At 40.1% G+C, this 18,046-nt stretch overlaps 1 protein-coding gene across 1 annotated transcript in view; it reads right to left on the reverse strand.

Moving 5' to 3' along the window:
• Window positions 1-304: 304 nt before the first annotated feature.
• Window positions 305-18,046, reverse strand: part of clvs2 (clavesin 2) — a 65,816-nt gene continuing 48,074 nt past the window's right edge. Inside the window, exons 3-5 of the mRNA XM_067983807.1 lie at window positions 11,032-11,142; window positions 9,177-9,397; window positions 305-389 (exon numbers count right to left, since the gene is read on the reverse strand). Coding sequence (XP_067839908.1) covers window positions 305-389; window positions 9,177-9,397; window positions 11,032-11,142 — 417 coding nt within the window. The remainder of the gene's footprint in view (window positions 390-9,176; window positions 9,398-11,031; window positions 11,143-18,046) is intronic.

Here is an 18,046-nt window from a genome sequence, read left to right on the forward strand (position 1 = left end):
TTTTACACTGAATTGTTGCTAATCTTGTGGATTTTGAATACTTTCCAATGATGATAAGAAAATGTATTTACAATAAAGTTGGCACTTCCACTTGTTGAATAAAGACATCATTTACTGACAGTTACCATCCAAACAGGCAAGCAAGGATGGATCTGCAAATATTACACCCTATTTCTAATTTGCAATGTTTATACCAAGTGACATGTTACCATCGTAGTTTACACAGAATCCTCTGCATTAAGCACACTACCCCTCCCAAAGAAGTGCTTTTCTCTTTCATGATAAACGTATGACCTGGAATCTGTCAGTCCAGAGAAAGCAATGGTTGAGTATTCTCATCATCTTTATCTATGTGTTTCAGAACTCCAGCTTCAACCACTGACTGGGACCTGCAAGCAAAAGCAAAGAAGTACAGAGTATTCAGCATGAGGATTAGGCCACGTATATGTTATGAGCTATGTTGTTTTGATTTTATTTTCCCCAAAACATAGTCAAGAGAGCCTGCCGTGTTTGACCAACGCTCACTGTGTAGGCTCAAAGATGTAGAATATTCAAGAAGGCAGCTCATCACCACCTTCTCAAGGGCAATTAGGGATGGACAATAAATGCTGGCCTCGCCAGCGACGCCCACATCCCATGAACGAATAAAAAAAACTTGGGCAAGGTACTGGAGGAAAGCTGGTGGCCATGGAACAGTACCCAGCATGAGTTAGTATCTTCAGGAGAGAAGGGGAGAAAATTGAGGGGGACAAAAATAAACAATCAAAGCAATCAAAACAAATAGAGTATTATGATCTGGTCTGGGAACAATTAACTTGTGGCTAGATTCTGCAATTAATAGCTGTACAAGGCTTGTCAAATGTACTGACTAATACCAAATATCACGGGACCAGAACAGGCCACATTCTCTGAATCTGATCACATTACCCTGTTTCTTTCTCTTTTCTTGCAAATATGAGCACACTGGAATTCTAAATTTTAAAAGTGGCCACACAATTTCTGTTCCAGTCATCCTTTCAGAGTGTGCAAACTTTTCTCCGAACACTTCAAGCATGAGGCAATTTTTCACTCCGATTGCACCATTAAAGCTGCAGTGCCCCTTATTCAATGATCAATATTTTGTATTCAAATAACTATCATAATTTTGGTATCTACCAACAAGAGAGTCGAGGCTTCTACAGGCTGGGCAGAAATTCAACTCATGGCCGACTGAAAAATGGGTCGCCAGCAGTAGAAAATTGGAGGGGCACCTCGGCTGCCTCTTTGATGCCAAGGTTTACCTGATGCGATATTCAGGGTGAGCAGCCCACCCGTCTGAAGTGGGCAGGAAGCTGCTTATGTATGCAAATTAGGATCCTATATTGGTTGTAGGATGCCAGTTGCAAAATTCAGTTCTACACACTCCGCCTAGTTGTACCAAGAGTTAAGCAGTCTTATTGGGACCACTGGAGGCTGCTTAAAAAGCGGCCCAAGAAATTTTATATTTTATATTCTTGCGGGCAAAGGAGAGGCTGGAGTGCTCCTACTGGGTCCATAAAAAAAACTCTGACTCGCAGCCAGCCCATTTGAGGCTCTTCCAGGATCGCCCCTCCCCAGTGCAGGAGCCGGCTGATTTCCCGCCTTCCCAGATCCGGTGAGCTGCAGCCGGGTGCCTGTTTGGCATCTACAGCATGCCGGCAGCAGTTAAATGAGGCCTGAACCCAAATTTGGTTGGGGCGTCATTCTGGCACATAGTGGTGGGTGGAGCCACTTCACTGTTTTGGGCGAAACGCAAATTTCTCAGCCCCTGATTCTAGACTGAGTTTCATCAGCAAAATATTTCACTGCCAAACATCTTGAAAACGAATATCATAAAATAATTCCAACAGTTTAAATGATCTTATGAATTATTTGGTTTGGAATTCATTGTGGAGAAAGAGATATTAAAATTCTTCAAGGAGACCACGTGTAAAAACGCATGGTCCTGGAGTTTGACTGTTCTCAATTAATAAAATGATGATGAGAGAAGTGAATATGACCTTGCTTTTTAAATCATGAAGGGGGTTGGTAATGTGACTGTAGAGAAGTTCTTTATATGGGGTCAAAAGTGAACCAAAGAACATGATTAAAAGCTGAGAAAATTGTCAGCTAAAATTTATGGACTAATTACTTCAGACTTTGAGTTTTAATTTATCGAATAAAAAAACTGCCTTGCGCAGTGAATGCAAATTCGGTTGAAGTGTTCAAAATAAATAAATAGATCCCTGATTCAATAGAGTAAGTGGCTAAAGGTGTGATATCAAAGCAGGAGAGCACTGAAAATGGTTTGGTAATTTGTGAACAAAGGGCTAAATGACAGGGGGAATTAAATGGGATGAATAGCTCCTTCTTGTCCCTTTATTCTTGTCTCGTGTTGTTAAATAATCTCATCTGTCAATACTTTTATGATTTTAATGAACTTTACAAAACAAAACTACAGTTGGCTATATATCTGTCAAAATATTGATAACAAATTGCATGCTTCCAAATACAGATTTAAATTTTGCATTGAAATTGTAACTGGGGAAAGGTGCCCAACTGTGGTTCCATTCCAGGAAAATCACCGAGTGCGTCACTGATCACTATATGAAACTTACAAATGGGCTACATTTTTGAATGGGCTCACAGCAGTTGAATTTTCTCAGCTGTTTCCTTTTTTTTTTAATTTAACATCATCCAATCTGTATTTTTTTAAAAATTCAGACATACATTGACTTGAACAGAAAATATTGATGTCCTCTTGTTAATCCTAGAATTCAATCACAATTAGCCCAAACAAGTGGAATAAATAAACATATTTTAAGATACAGGTAATGCAACCAATTTCTAAGGCTGCATTTTCATGCCAACTGTAGTGTTGCTATAAAGTGGTTTTGCGTCACACTGGCACTATGGGGTAGAAATTGGTATGCGATGTGCCTGCTTTTTGGGTGTAAAATGGGTGCAATGCTGACCAATTTAACAGTGGGATGGCCTGTGCCCAATCTGTGCAGGCATTCAGTCTACTGCTAAATTCATCAGACCCATTCTTTAGGCATGGCAGTAGCCTAAAACAGGCATTAGGCCCTTTGCATTCGTTAATTCTACTGTTGAAGAGCCCTGTGCCAAATTGAGCTGCTTTGAGCGGAGTAGGCCTGAACAGCCTGCTCCGTTCAGGTTGTCCAGGCACACTGAATAGGTAAGTAAAAATTTTTTTACTTTTAAGGTGGAGTTGGGAGGACCTGCTGACCCTGATCACCACTCCCCCCCCCCCCACAGTCTTCCACCTCCCTGTCTCCCTCCCAATGACCTCCACCCCCACCTCCTGCTGTCCTTCACACCTCCCCACCATCCCCCCCCACCTGCTGCAATTTACCTGAGGGCTGCTGCCGGCAAGGCAGAAATGCCGAAAAAGAATTCTTCCTTCCGGCAAGCTACCCGGTGGAGGCACAACAGGCACTGGCATCTTGCCCCAAATATGTAGATATAGACCAAGGAACAATTTCTAGTGACCCCCGGACCTCTGCATTTGGTGCCAGTCTGGAGTCAGAGTCAACCTGACCCCCATGTGAAGCTGAGTAAGAATCCTTGGAGGAAAGACACTACCATTGGAGAATAAATGCAGCCAAATCTAATTTGCTAATTCCTTTGAAGCAGACAATAAACTAGAACTTTCAATCAGTAAAGTTCACACATTAATGTAATCCTGTGCGTTCTATTTTTACACAGGCACTAACTCATTTCTTAATAAGCAACATCAGTATTGAGCTAAGTAGTCACATGTAAGGCTGATAATACAGTCCCAGCTTGTGCCCCAAGAAGCTGACATCACCCGATAATGTGAGTTCAGTTCATTAACATAATTTGCTAGCGTTCACTGCATGCAGCACATGATGTGCTAGGAGTATGTTGAGGTCAGGGGCATGATTTCTTGCATCAGCTGCTGTCAAATGGCTGCTTACTGCCCTTAAAGGTGTTCAACTTTTCATGTGGTAAAATAATTGGGGCACAATGACCCCATTGAATGATCAGACTTTTGGTGTCCTGCTGCAGAAGGTCCTACAGCAAAGGATGGCTTAATTGGAGGACAGGGTCATTACTGTGTGCAGTGAATCTTTGGGTACATTTTATCTAGGTTATATGTTGTTATCTACATTCCTCCTTATTTCTGTATAAGAGGGGATTAATTAGTGAGAGTTATATATTTAGGAATGTAAGTGATGGTGTTAGAAGCAGCTTTTGTTACATGGCAAGAAGTCCAATCTCAAGTTTGCTTTGTTGCAGCTGGATTTGAAAAAGTGCTGTAAAGTGAGAAACTTATCCTGAAAGAAAAGCTGGATTTGGTTTGTTTAATCTGAGGACAGAAGGACATAGCAATTCATCTGTACTGTTTGATGAGTGTCTCTGAAAGTGCATTGCCTGACAACTCTCTCCCTGCCCCCATCCCTGGGTAAGAACATAAGAAACATAAGAACATAAGAAATAGGAGCAAGAGTAGGCCATATGGCCCCTCGAGCCTGATCCACCATTCAATCAGATCATGGCTGATCTTCGACCTCAATTCCACCTCCCTGCCCGATCCCCATATCCCTTGATTCCACTAGAATCCAAAAATCTATCGATCTCAGCCTTGAATATACTCAATGACTGAGCATCCACAGCCCTCTGGGGTAGAGAATTCCAAAGATTCACAGCCCTCTGCATGAAGAAATTCCTCCTCATCTCAGTCTTATCCTGCGACTATGCCCCCTTTGGTGGTGTAGCAGTGGTTTCAAACCATTTGGAGCAATACCACAATTCGTGAATGGGCCGCAAAGGCCCTGATTAAGGAGTGATTTGGCTCGACAGTGGATGCAGCATGAAATCAAGGCCTTCTCCTTTCCACTTTCCTCATCTTCAAGTCAACATTCCAGGCATTTCTTAAGAAAACAAAGTAGACATTCTGTGGAGGTGTGGGTAAGAGGGTCGAGAGCTCCAGTGTAAGGTCAATATTTGGTAATTGACCTTACAAATGATAAAAGAGTAAAATCATCAAAACATTATTTCATTCTAGTAACTTTTTATATTTATAAAATCACCAAGTCAATTGTCATGTATTCTGTTATATTTTTGAGATTTATAAAATATAAAAAAGTTATTATTTTTAATTATTGCATTTTGAGATTTATACAATCAAGTGTTTTTTTATGGTATCTTTTGTTTTAAGACCTACAATTGCTGACTCCCTGTTTGGGCACTTGCAGCATGCGATGTTTGGGAAATTATATTTCCCCAGTTTTGATTTTTTCCCATTAACTGGACTGAAGATAAGTGGCTGCCAGCCCATGATTTCTGAACCCATGCTCCTTGTGAGCACCACTCCTCACTGGGAGTGCCCAATCTTGGAATCAAACCTATCAAATCAACATTATGAAATAAAATAAATACAAAACAGCTTTTGATCTTTTTGTTGTATATATCAGGGCCGAATTTAAGAAACTGTCCTGCCAGACAGCCTTGTCCACCAGGAATGCATATGAAGAATTCAGGATGTTGCTCCCCATGATTTTCCATTCATTAAAACTAAAATGAATGGATCAAAAAACATTGGGAGTGTGTCATCAATTTCCAATATGTGCTTTTAGTGGGTGAGGCCCCTCAATGGGACAGTGATTTTGTAAAATCAGCCCTTAAGTTTTATGAAAATTATACATTCACTAATTGAATTTTTGTTACATTCTATTTTGATTCATAAATTACCAAATAAATTAAAATTCATATAATCAGAAATCGAGATGCACATCCCTGAAACCACTGCTGATTTTTTTGTGTGTCCAGGTGAGGCTTCCCTAGGATCGCTGGGGAGAGAGCAGTGAAAGAGAGCTACAGTGGCTGACTGGGTTAAGCAAACACTAGTGCCTGGACCTAATAAGAGAGAGCAGCAGTGGTCCAACCAGGCAGAGGGGAGAAAGCAGCAGCAGACCTTCAATAAACTGTACCATTCCAGGATGCCTGTCACACTCAAACTGTTTCCTCATCCACTGATATTCACAGTCAGCCAGAGTGTGCAAGGCAGCAGAGCAATTTTCTTGGATTGAGAAGCGATGGGCCACATTGTGTAAATCTTTACACTCTTTTTTGAACAAGGGTATAACATTTGCAACTCTCCAGTCCTCTGGCACCACCCCCATATCTACGGATGTTTGGAAGATTATGGCCAATACCTCCACAATTTCCACCCTTACTTCCCTCAGCAACCTAGGATGCATCCCTTCCAGACCAGGTGACTTATCTGCTTTAAGTACAGCTAGCCTTTCTAGTACCTCTTCTTTATCATTTTTAGCCCATCCAGTATCTCAACTGTATCTTCCTTTACTGAGACTCTGGCAGCATCTTCTTCCTTGGTACAGACAGATGCAAAGTACTCATTTAGTACCTCGGCCTTCCCCTCTGCCTCTATGAGTAGATCTCCTTTATGGTCCCTAATCAGCCCACCCCTCCTCTTACTGCCTGTTTACTGTTTACATGCCTATAGAAGACTTTTGGATTCCCTTTTATTGTAGCCGCCAGTCTATTCTCAGACTCTTTCTTTGCCCCTCTTATTTCCTTTTTCACTTCCCCTCTGAACTTTCTATATTCTGCCTGGTTCTCACTTGTGTTATCAACCTTATATCTATCATGCACCCCTATTTTCCGATTCATCTTACTCACTATCTCTTTTGTCATCCAGGGAGCTCTGGCTTTAATTGCCTTACCTTTCTGCCTCGTGGGAATGTGCCTGGACTGTACCCAAACCATCTCCTCTTTAAAGACCACCCACTGTTCAATTACAGTTTTGCCTGCCAATCTTTGATTCCAATTTTCCAGGGCCAGATCTGTTCTCATCCCATTGAAATTGGCTCTCCTCCAATAGAGTATTTTTCCTTTAGAGTAGTCTGTGTCCTTTTCCATAGCTATTCTAAACCTTACGATACTATGATTGCTGCTCCCTAAATGCTCTCTCACTGACACTTGCTCCATTTGGCCCGCCTCATTCCCTAGAACCAAGTCCAGCAATGCCTCCTTCCTCGTAATTTATTTAATCTTTACCTGTTTTCCAATGAGAATATATTTAGCTTTCTTAGTCTTGCCTCACTGTTCAGTGATAAACATCTTTGTGGCTTCTCCCTGAATCCTTTCCACTGCTTTTGTAAATAAAATGCTCACAAATGGATACAACACTCCACTTGTCTTCTTGCTAATGATTGATAGAGTGGCTGTTTTGCTTATTGGGCTTATATTTGATAGACCTATTTATGAATTCTGATATCCTAGCTCCCTGTACTCCTTTCCCTAGTGCTAGGAGTAGCCAACCTAAAAGTGGGTTACTCCTAGCATTAGTAGTACTAGGAGTATTACTAGTACAAACCCCACCCCCCCACCCCCGCCATGTCTAGCACTGGCAGAAGGGGCAGGAAACTGAAACACAGCTACAGGCATCTCATCAAGATTGGGCTTTCTGGCTGTGGATGGAGATCAGGGGCCCCCACGGACCCTCCAGTTTGTGAAGATCCGGGGGCAGGCTACTGCACCATATTTCTCTTGACACCCCTGCGCTGGTATGCACAGCAGGGGTAATTTTGACTTTGGGCATTAGTGTAAAACAGGCGACATTGGATCAGCTGCCTGTCATACATCTCTCCCATCTAAGGCGGCCGATCGGGGGTTGGGAGAGGAGGCCGGCTGGGGTGGTGGGGTGGGGGGTGTTGGGGAGGATCGGGGGTCAGGAGAGAAAAGCCTCCATGTAAGTGCAATGCTCAATCTGCGTTCTTTTTAGAGCATGGCCCCTTAGATCTGAATCCTGAGGCTCTGGGGCCAGCAGCTGATTTTTGTGGGGACTCCATTGAAAATTGTCAGACTTCAATGTCACCTGTGATTCCCGGCACCCTCGTGCTCTGTGACTCACCCAGTGACAAACTATCATCAGAATTATTCAGATTCCACCCCCCGCCCCCCCTTCCCACCCCACCCCTTCCCGGTGGATTTCTCTGGGCAAATGAGTGAGCTAGCCTATTTAAGGCCAGAGACCCATGATTGATAGCTACAAAGCAGTGAATTTGGCATCTGGATGCTTGGAGCTAAGCTGAGATTTGACAGCAGCTCATAGGATCCACAAAAATGTTGGTTTCTTGTGCAGTAAATTGGCAGTTTGCCATCTTTAGATTAGAGAGTGCCATTGGCAGTGGGATTTTGCATCAGTGGCACTCCTTCAATGCAAAAGTGCCTTTTGTCAGTCTCATAGAGACCAATCACAACCAAATTAACATTTAATCAAGTCTGTTTTTTCCCAAAGTATCAACTGTTATCTGAAAAACAAACAGTAAAGAACACATAAAAAGCAAATGTAATCCCTAGATTTTTAATAACTTTTCTGGTGCTCTGTTTTTCTAGCTATGTCCTTCAATTATCTTGGGGGTGTTACAGTTGCTAAAGGTTTAGTGCTCTGTAACAAGAAGCTTTCTGTGCTGAAAAAAGATGTAAAATAGCTGAAGTTCAAACCTGATTAGTTCTGAAAATATTCACATATTAAGAGCAGAGATTAACAATTGTAAATGCAGGCATTGTATATATGTGATATTAACCTCCAATACGTACCAATCACAGTCAGGAAGCAAGGTGAGAAAGAGTGGAGGCCAATGTTGTAAATCTACATAGCATACACTTCTGATTCTCAACCCCTTATAGTAAACTAGGCAGGATTTTTGCCCCATCGATAAGTTGATTTATTTATCTCTGTGCTATCCACAACAATTGTATTTATGAGGCACTGCAGCTTTAAAATCAACAATAATGGGTACATTTTACCAATTCAGAGGTTTTTCCCAGGAGCATCTGTCAAGAATTTGGGCACAAGGCTCAGCAGGCCCTGCAAGATTTTCTATCCATTAAATTAAATTAATGGGTGGAAAACCCTGCAGAAAATTTTTCATTAGCTGTCCTCTCAACAAACAAAACTTGAAAACCTCTTGTAGCCAAATATTACAATTAAAAGAAAGAATGAGCATATCCTTAAGACCTTCGAAACCATGGAATGATGCCCACTTTGTATCAGATCTGAGAGTTTGTTGTTTTTCCACTTGGCAGGCTTTCTATCTGGTGATAAATTTATCTTAAACATGTATAAATGGTGATACAGGTTTGATAAACAGAAGAATACAAACCTCTTCATGGATTTTGGAGACAGGCTCTTTTCTACATCTTTGAAAGACATATTATAGGAATCACTGACGTATTCATTGTCATCATCGTATTCATGTTCCAGCAGAGTTCTTGCCCAGGTTCCCATATCATAAGGTGGCAGCATCCCTCCGAATTCTGAAGGCAGGATTTCCGGGTGTATAAGCTGATGAAGGCTGTTTAGATTATTTCCGTGCATAAATATCTAGAAAGATAATGCAGCAATCAGCACATAAACATTGATACCAGGAATAATAAAAGAGTAGTACCTTTCAAACTATTTTTAAAATTAAAATTAATGACATTGGTATCCAGCTGAATCCAATGCTCCTCTTCATCTAAACGTTTTGAGATGCATCTGTCATATTTTTCCACATATGCAAGTTATGTGTCACACTTAGTGTAGAACAAGAGAAAGAAGGCTACTAATTTCCTGTTGGTTTCTTCAAACTAGGGGGGGAGCTGGGGATTTACAAGCAGCTGCCAATCTACAGAGAACAATTACCCCTTAAATGTCCTTAAGATGTGTGTAGCCTCCAGTTGATCTCAGGGCATGCCTATATCTAATGATTACACCTTGTTGCCTTAAAGGGGCAGTTTAAGTTACACAAAGTTCCTTAGCAGCAGAACAATACGTTGCACATTACCTGGTATAATGCTGCTATCTTTATAGAACATGGGAGAATTTCTAGTTTTCTTATATTTCCAGTGAATTTTTGTGATCTTCAGGTTGAAAGATAGAACATTTTTCTAATTTCCAAAAAACCCTCAAGCATACGTAGTTCAGGTCTATCATGGGTACATGCAAAATTCTCTCTGCTCAGCGTTAACCCAAACCATAGAAGGGCGTAGAGGAGAATTGGGCCTAAATCTCAGCATCTCACTACAAATTTAAAATGAGAGCATCAGTTAAAATAGATCCATTCTGAAAGTATGGACTACTTATTTTCCGTGTTTACATTTAACTTGGAATCTTGGAGGAACAAAGCAGACAGGATTACCTGTCAAAGGTGCATAACCCCTGCTGAATGAGTTTCAATGCTCCTAGTACTAGATTTGTGAACAGCTGATAAGAAAATACTTATATTTATAGCAACATAAAAGTGGGAATGAGATAGCATTCAGTAATGCAACATTTCAACTTAAAGCCATGTTTTTATAAAGGAAATATTAAAAAAGATAATTTTCCAACTTTGCATTCCCCATGAGGAGTCTTGCCTGTTGAAAGAGCATTTTGTAAATTTGGGCACGCTTTGTAATGTGTGCAAAACACACCAGAATTTCCAATATGTGCTCTTAGTGGACAAGGCTCGCTATCGGGACTGCAAAGTCATAAAATCATCCTTAGTAGAGAAGTGATCTGCTAAATGAGCACTATCTTCCCGAAAACTTGTTTGGCAAAGCTTTTTTTGTTTGGTTACATGGCACAATGAAGTAAATTTGATCAAAATTCATTGTCATGTCTCGTGTACACAAGGTAAATTAACTGATCCTGCACTCCCAGCGGGGAGCTGCACTCGAATAGAGCACAGGTTGGAGAAACTTCATAAAGACAGTCCTCTTAAAGGTGTAAACAATTTTACAACACCAAGTTATAGTCCAACGATTTTATTTGAAATCTACAAGCTTTCGGAGGCTTCCTCCTTCCTCAGGTAAATGTGATCATTGGTGATCACATTGGTGGTCATTGCACCATTGCAATTAATACCCCATTACACTTTGGTGAACAGAGGCAATTGCTAATTTTCAGGAGTACAGCATGGGTACTGTCAATATAGAGTACTGATAACAAATTGTACGTGGTTTTGTATCCTTTAAACATAAATATATTTGTCTCACCCTTTTTCTGGTCTTCTCTTTCAGGAAGGGCCTAATGACAGTATAAAGAGCATGAATGTACCAAGGCTGATTGACAAAATGAATTCCTCCAAAACGAGAGGGAAAGCTGTCCTGTAATGAAAGGAATAAACTTAGGAAGGAATGAATCTTTCAAATGTTACAAATAAGTATTTAATTCCAATGGATTTAATTGTTTTCCACCTTCACACTATATACAAGCCACATATGGGAGCTCGTATAGGGATCACTTAATTATAAAAATTGCATAGCTGTTGAATTCAAAATAGAGCACCTTTTCTACCAACACATTTAATTAGTCTCTCTATCAGGAGCTGTGGCCCCAAATTCCTCTTCAACAAGATATTCAAAATGAGGCCTGCTTTTTCTCATTAATTGCAAAACACAGGAAACTATGATTTTGTAATGTGATTCCAGCAAAAATGGATCTTTTAGCTGGAATGAGAACTATCAGCCAATCACAATGTATCTCTAACAATGATCCTTTAACACTTCTCAAGCACCTAATGAGCCATTTATGTCTAAATCTCACAAAATGGAGTGTGCAATTGTAGGAACGAATGGCTGAATGCCAAATGAGAAAAGCATACTTCAACAACAAACCACTCCAAACTCTGTTAGATATTATAATGAAGCATCAGGTTAACATATTTGGTGGGCAAGGAAGAGTCAGAAATAAATAGAAAATGCAGTAATGAATATAGGTCACTGAATTAAACAATCCTGAGTGGAAAGAAGGGGAAAAATTGCTTAAATGTAAGAGAATAAAGGTAAGGCCTGAATAATACTGTAAATCAATAGCACAGGAAAATAAACACCAAAAAAGGTTTTCTGACAGAGAAATAGTAACAAGGATGTGGCAAGTAAGAAATTATAGCCTAGAAATTGCTGCTGGCGGTATTAGCAGCAAACATTTAACACGTGTATGACATTGTCTATGTGTTATTATAGCACAGGCATTAACACATTTAAAATAAATGAATTAACATTTGTTAGCAGACAAATGTCATATTTGTCAATTAAAGTTAGGAACAGTCATTTCTCAGTGTAAAAGTTATAATAGGCGGGTTACACAAATAACACAAATGTTATCATGGGAGAGAGAATGTAGCGTAAGAATGAATTTCCATGGTTTTCTTCATCTCAAATCATAGAGTTACATAAGATGTTCAGCACAAAAACAAGCCATTCGGCCCAACAGATCCATGCGAGTATTTATGCTCCTCCCTCCCTACTTCATCTAACCCTATCAGCATATCCTTCTATTCATAGAATCATAGACCATTCGGCCCATCGAGCCCATGCCGGCTCTTTGTAAGAGCAATCCAGTTAGTTCCATTCCCCCATTCTTTCTCCGTTGCCCTGCAATTTTTTTTCTCTTCAAGTATTTATCCAATTCCTTTTTGAAAGCCAATAAATGTTTCCAGTTTATTTTCCCTAGTTCCATTCTTATCTCTTGAAAATCAACTTTTTCCAATTTATTACTTTGGTCTTTGTCTTACTTATGTCCTTCTCAATCTTTATCTTAAACCTTATTATGTTGTGATCACTATTGCCTAGAATTGGATAAATACTTTAGGGAAAATTCCTTTCTCCTTCATGTGTTTATCTAGTTTCCCCTTAAATGCATCTATGCTATGTCTCCTCAACTATTCCTTGTGGTAGCGAGTTCCACAATCCAACCACTCTCTGGGTAAAAAAGTTTCTCCTGAATTCCCTATTGGAGTTACTAATGACTATTTTATATTTATGAAGCCCCTAGTTCTGGTCTCCCCCTCAAGTGGAAACATCTTCTCTGCATCTACCCTATCAAACCCTTTCATAATCTTAAAGACCTCTATCAGGTCACCACTTAATTTTCTCTTTTCTAGAGAAAAGAGCCCAAGCCTGCTCAATCTTTCCTGATAGGTATAACCTCTCAGTTCTGGTATCATCCTAGTAAATCGCTTTTGCACCTTCTCCAATGCCTCTAAAACTTTTTTATAATATGGAGACCAGAACTGTTTACAGTACTCCAACCTTGTGGTCCAACCAAAGTACTATACAAGTTTAACATAACTTCCCTGCTTTTCAATTCTGTCTCTCTAGAAATGAACCCAAGTACTTGGTTTGCTTTTTTATGGCCTTATTAACCTGCGTCACTACTTTTAGTGTTTTGTGTATCTGTACCCCCAGATCCCTTTGCTCCTCTACCCCATTTATACTCTTATTACCCAAGCTTATTCTTCCTACCACAATGTAATACCTCACACTTACCTATGTTGAAACTCATTTGCCAATTACACGCCTATTCTGCAAGTTTATTAATGTCTTCCTGTATTTTGTCGCAGTCCTCCTCAGTATTAACTATACCCCCAATTTGGCGTCTTCCGCAAATGTTGAAATTGTATTCCTATTCCCGAGTCCAAATCGTTTATGTAAATGGTGAACAACAGTGGTCCCAGCACCGATCCTTGAGGAACGCCACTTCCCACCTTTTGCAAGTCTGAGTAACTACCTTTAACCCCTACTCTCTTTTCTGTTTTGTAGCCAGCTTGTTATCCATTCTGCTACTTGTCCCCTGAATCCACATGCTCGAAGGCCTTTTGAAAACCCAAATATGTTACATCTACTACATTACCCTTGTCTACCCTTTTGTTACTTCTTCAAAGAATTCAATGGGGCTGGTCAAGCATGACCTTCCCTTTTGAAATCCTTGCTGACTATTCTTTATTATATTTTTGGTTTCTAGATGATTTTCTACTACATCATTGAGTAAGGATTCCATTATCTTTCCTACCACTGACGTTAAGCTAATTAGTTTATAGTTCCCTGCACTGGTTCTATTTCCCTTTTTAAATATAGGAATCACATTAGCTGTCCGCCAGTCCTCTGGCACTATTCCCTGTTGTAATGAATTTTTATACATATATGTAACAGTGGCCTCTGCTATCTCTTCCCTAACTTCTTTTAATATGTGTGGATGCAATCCAGGGATATTATTCTTTCTAAGTTTGATTAGTTTATCAATTATCTCCCCCCTCTCTACCTTAAATGTCATTACTTTTTTAAAATTTCTTCTTCTAATGTCATGCCCACCACATTAGTCTCCCAGGTAAATACTGAGGCAAAGTAATTATTTAATATTTCTGCCATTTTGCTGTCATTACCTGTGAGTTTATCATGTGTATTCCTTAGTAGCCCTATCCCTATCCTGATTTTTCTTTTGTTATTTATGTGTCTGTAGAATACTTTACTATTTCTTTTGGTACTCCTTGATAACTGAATGTCATAGTTTCTCTTTGCCTTCCTAATTGTGGTTTTTAAACTTCTTTCCTAACCGTTTCATATTCCCTTTTGTCATCCTCTCCTTTGTTGTCTGTTTACTTAGTGTATGCCTTTTTCTTTAGTTTCAATTTTGCCCTTATTTCTTTATGGCTAGTTTGTTCTTGCTTTTTAGTGGCATATATTTCTCCTGGACTCTATTGATCACCGTTTTAAATGTTTCCCACTGCTGTTCTATTTCTTTGTTTATCAGTAAATATTTCCAGTTTATTTTCCTTAGTTCCATTCTCATCCCCTGAAAATCAGCTTTTTTTCCAATTTATTACTTTGGTCTTTGTCTTATTTATGTCCTTCTCAATCTTTATCTTAAACCTTATTATGTTGTGATCGCTATTGTCTAGATGTTCCCCTATGCTTACTTCTCTTATCTGTTCTGGTTCATTTCCCATTACTCGATCCAGCAGTGCTTCCTCTCTTGTTGGACATTTTTCATACTGGGTAAGAAAGAAGTCCTGCACACATTGTTAAAAACTCCTTCCCTGTCCCCCTTTACCTACCTCTTCTTGCCAGTTTATTTGGGGATAGTTAAAATCTCCCATGATTATTATTCTATGTTCTTTACTCATTTCACATATTTGCTTACATATTTCTTCCTTCACCTCCTTTCCACTATTAGGTGGTCTGTAGTACACCCCTATTAGCATGATTGATCCCTTCTTACCTTTTATTTCAATCCATATGGATTCTGTTTGTATCCTTCTGTTAGTGATGTCCCTTTTTTCTACTGCCATTATGTTATCCCTAATTAGTACAGCTACTCCACCACCCCCTTCTTCCTTCCCTATCCTTTCTAATTGTGTTATAACCTGCAATATTTAGTTGCCAGTTTTGTTCTTTATATAGCCATGTTTCAGTTATTCCTATTACATCTGGTTCCTCGCTACAGATTATTGCCTCCAGTTCCCCTGTTTTATTTTGGATGTTGTGTATATTGCTGTACAAGCAATTTAATTCATCTTTAATGGTTGTTCCTCTTATGTTATTTTTAACAGTCTTTTTATACTTCTGTTTTATAAATGTATTTGTTCCTTGAATGTTATCTTTATTCCTTACTTTGGTCTGACCTATACACTCATCTCCTTTCTATTTTATCTTAAGCTTTTGTAAGGGAATATCTTTTAGATTAAGGGTTTTTAAAATGTATTTGAAGTTTAGTTTAAGTTGTTGCATTTATTCAGTCATCTATCCAACATTTAGTGTTTTTCTAACAAGAGATTCAGTATTTTTCCACAACTAGCAGACAGATCGGCCCCAATCCACATAGAGTGTGGAAGGCATCCCATGGCTTCTAAGATATGCTAATATTGGAGATTAGCCGGAACAATGGAAGGACAGAAACTGATCAATAGACCAGTGCCGAAATCACATTAACTTCCTGGATGGTTCTAAGGCAACTCATGTTCCTTTGAAATGCCTGGCAGGGGACATCAGGTTAAATTGATTAGCAGTTAGACAAAAAGGATGGCCATTATCTGTTGAAAGGCAGATGTAACTGGGGAGGTGCTAACCACGACAGTTTGATGGAACAGACCTATACAATCATCTCCTTTCTCTTTTATCATTAAGCTTTTGTAAGGGAATATCTTTTATATTAAGGGTTTTTAAATGTATTAGAAGTTTAGTTTAAGTTACTGCATTTATTCAGTCATCTATCCAGCATTTATTGTTTTTCTAACAGAGACTCAGTATTTTTCCACAACTAGCAGACAGATCGGCTTAGTTTCTAAAAAGGGTGTATATGAACCCAGAACAAACCAACATCTAGTTTTAGTCATGATGTGGAGATGCCGGTGATGGACTGGGGTTGACAATTGTAAACAATTTTACAACACCAAGTTATAGTCCAGCAATTTTATTTTAAATTCACAAGCTTTCAGAGGCTACCTCCTTCCTCAGGTGAACGATGTGGAAATGAAATCCTCGAAATGAAGTCGCATTTATAATTCATAGAACAATGCTTGGTGAGTACAGACAGTTTTTTCAACTGCCCGTTGCCAAGGCAATCAGTGTGCAGACAGACAGGTGTTACCTGACAGGTCTCACAGAATATACAAATCACCAAAAAAAACAACAAACAAAAAAAAAACAGAGATAGAGAGGTAGAAACATAGAAAAGACAGCAACTGACCCGTTATATTAAAAACAAATAACATTTGTTCGCTGGTGGGGTAACGTGTAGCGTGACATGAACCCAAGATCCCGGTTGAGGCCGTCCTCATGGGTGCGGAACTTGGCTATCAATTTCTGCTCGACGATTTTGCGTTGTCGTGTGTCTCGAAGGCCGCCTTGGAGTATGCTTACCCGAAGGTCGGTGGCTGAATGTCCTTGACTGCTGAAGTGTTCCCCGACTGGGAGGGAACCCTCCTGTTTGGCGATTGTTGCGCGGTGTCCGTTCATCCGTTGTCGCAGTGTCTGCATGGTCTCGCCAATGTACCATGCTCTGGGGCATCCTTTCCTGCAACGTATGAGGTAGACAACGTTGGCCGAGTCACAGGAGTATGAACCATGCACCTGGTGGGTGGTGTCCTCTCGTGTGATGGTGGTATCTGTGTCGATGATCTGGCATGTCTTGCAGAGGTTACCGCGGCAGCGGGCAGTTGAAAAAACTGTCTGTACTCACCAAGCATTGTTCTGTGAATTATAAATGCGACTTCATTTCGAGGATTTCATTTCCACATCGTTCACCTGAGGAAGGAGGTAGCCTCCGAAAGCTTGTGAATTTAAAATAAAATTGCTGGACTATAACTTGGTGTTGTAAAATTGTTTACAATCTAGTTGTAGAGAAGAGTGTGGGAGAAGGAAGACAGCTCAGCAAGAAGGAAGCAGATAGGATTTGAGGCAGTGACAAAGTTACGATCTCTACCCAGAGGACAACGGGGTAATATAATTCCTTGTTCTTTGATAATTGCCGCTTAAATACTTGCATGTATTAATCCTTGCTTTTGATCAAATAAAAGATCATTTCTATAACCAATTGGTGTCAGGTCAAAATAGTCTTACACTTATTAAGAACATAAGAACATAAGAAATTGGAGCAGGAGTAGGCCAATCGGCCCCTCGAGCCTGCTCCGCCATTTAATAAGATCATGGCTGATCTGATCCCAACCACAAATCTAAAGAACACAAGAAGTCGGAGCAGGACCCGGCCACATAGCCCCTGGGCCCTCTCCGCCACCCACCGGGCATTGACCGATCCGAACTCAGCTTCATGTCCAATTTCCTGCCCGCTCCCCATAACCCCTAATTCCCTTTACTTCGAGGAAACTGTCTATTTCTGTTTTAAATTTATCTAATGATGTAGCTTCCACAGCTTCCTGGGGCAGCATATTCCACAGACCTACCACCCTCTGAGTGAAGAAGTTTCTCCTCATCTCAGTTTTGAAAGAGCAGCCCCTTATTCTAAGATTATGCCCCCTAGTTCTAGTTTCACCCATCTTTGGGAACATCCTTACTGCATCCACCCGATCAAGACCCCTCACAATCTTATATGTTTCAATAAGATCGCCTCTCATTCTTCTGAACTCCAATGAGTAGAGTCCCAATCTACTCAACCTCTCCTCATATGTGCGCCCCCTCATCCCCGGGATTAACCGAGTGAACCTTCTTTGTACTGCCTCGAGAGCAAGTATGTCTTTTCTTAAGTATGGAGACCAAAACTGTATGCAGTATTCCA

This window comes from Heptranchias perlo, chromosome 5 (assembly GCF_035084215.1).
Source record: "Heptranchias perlo isolate sHepPer1 chromosome 5, sHepPer1.hap1, whole genome shotgun sequence".
In the NCBI taxonomy this organism is placed as follows: Eukaryota; Metazoa; Chordata; class Chondrichthyes; order Hexanchiformes; family Hexanchidae; genus Heptranchias; species Heptranchias perlo.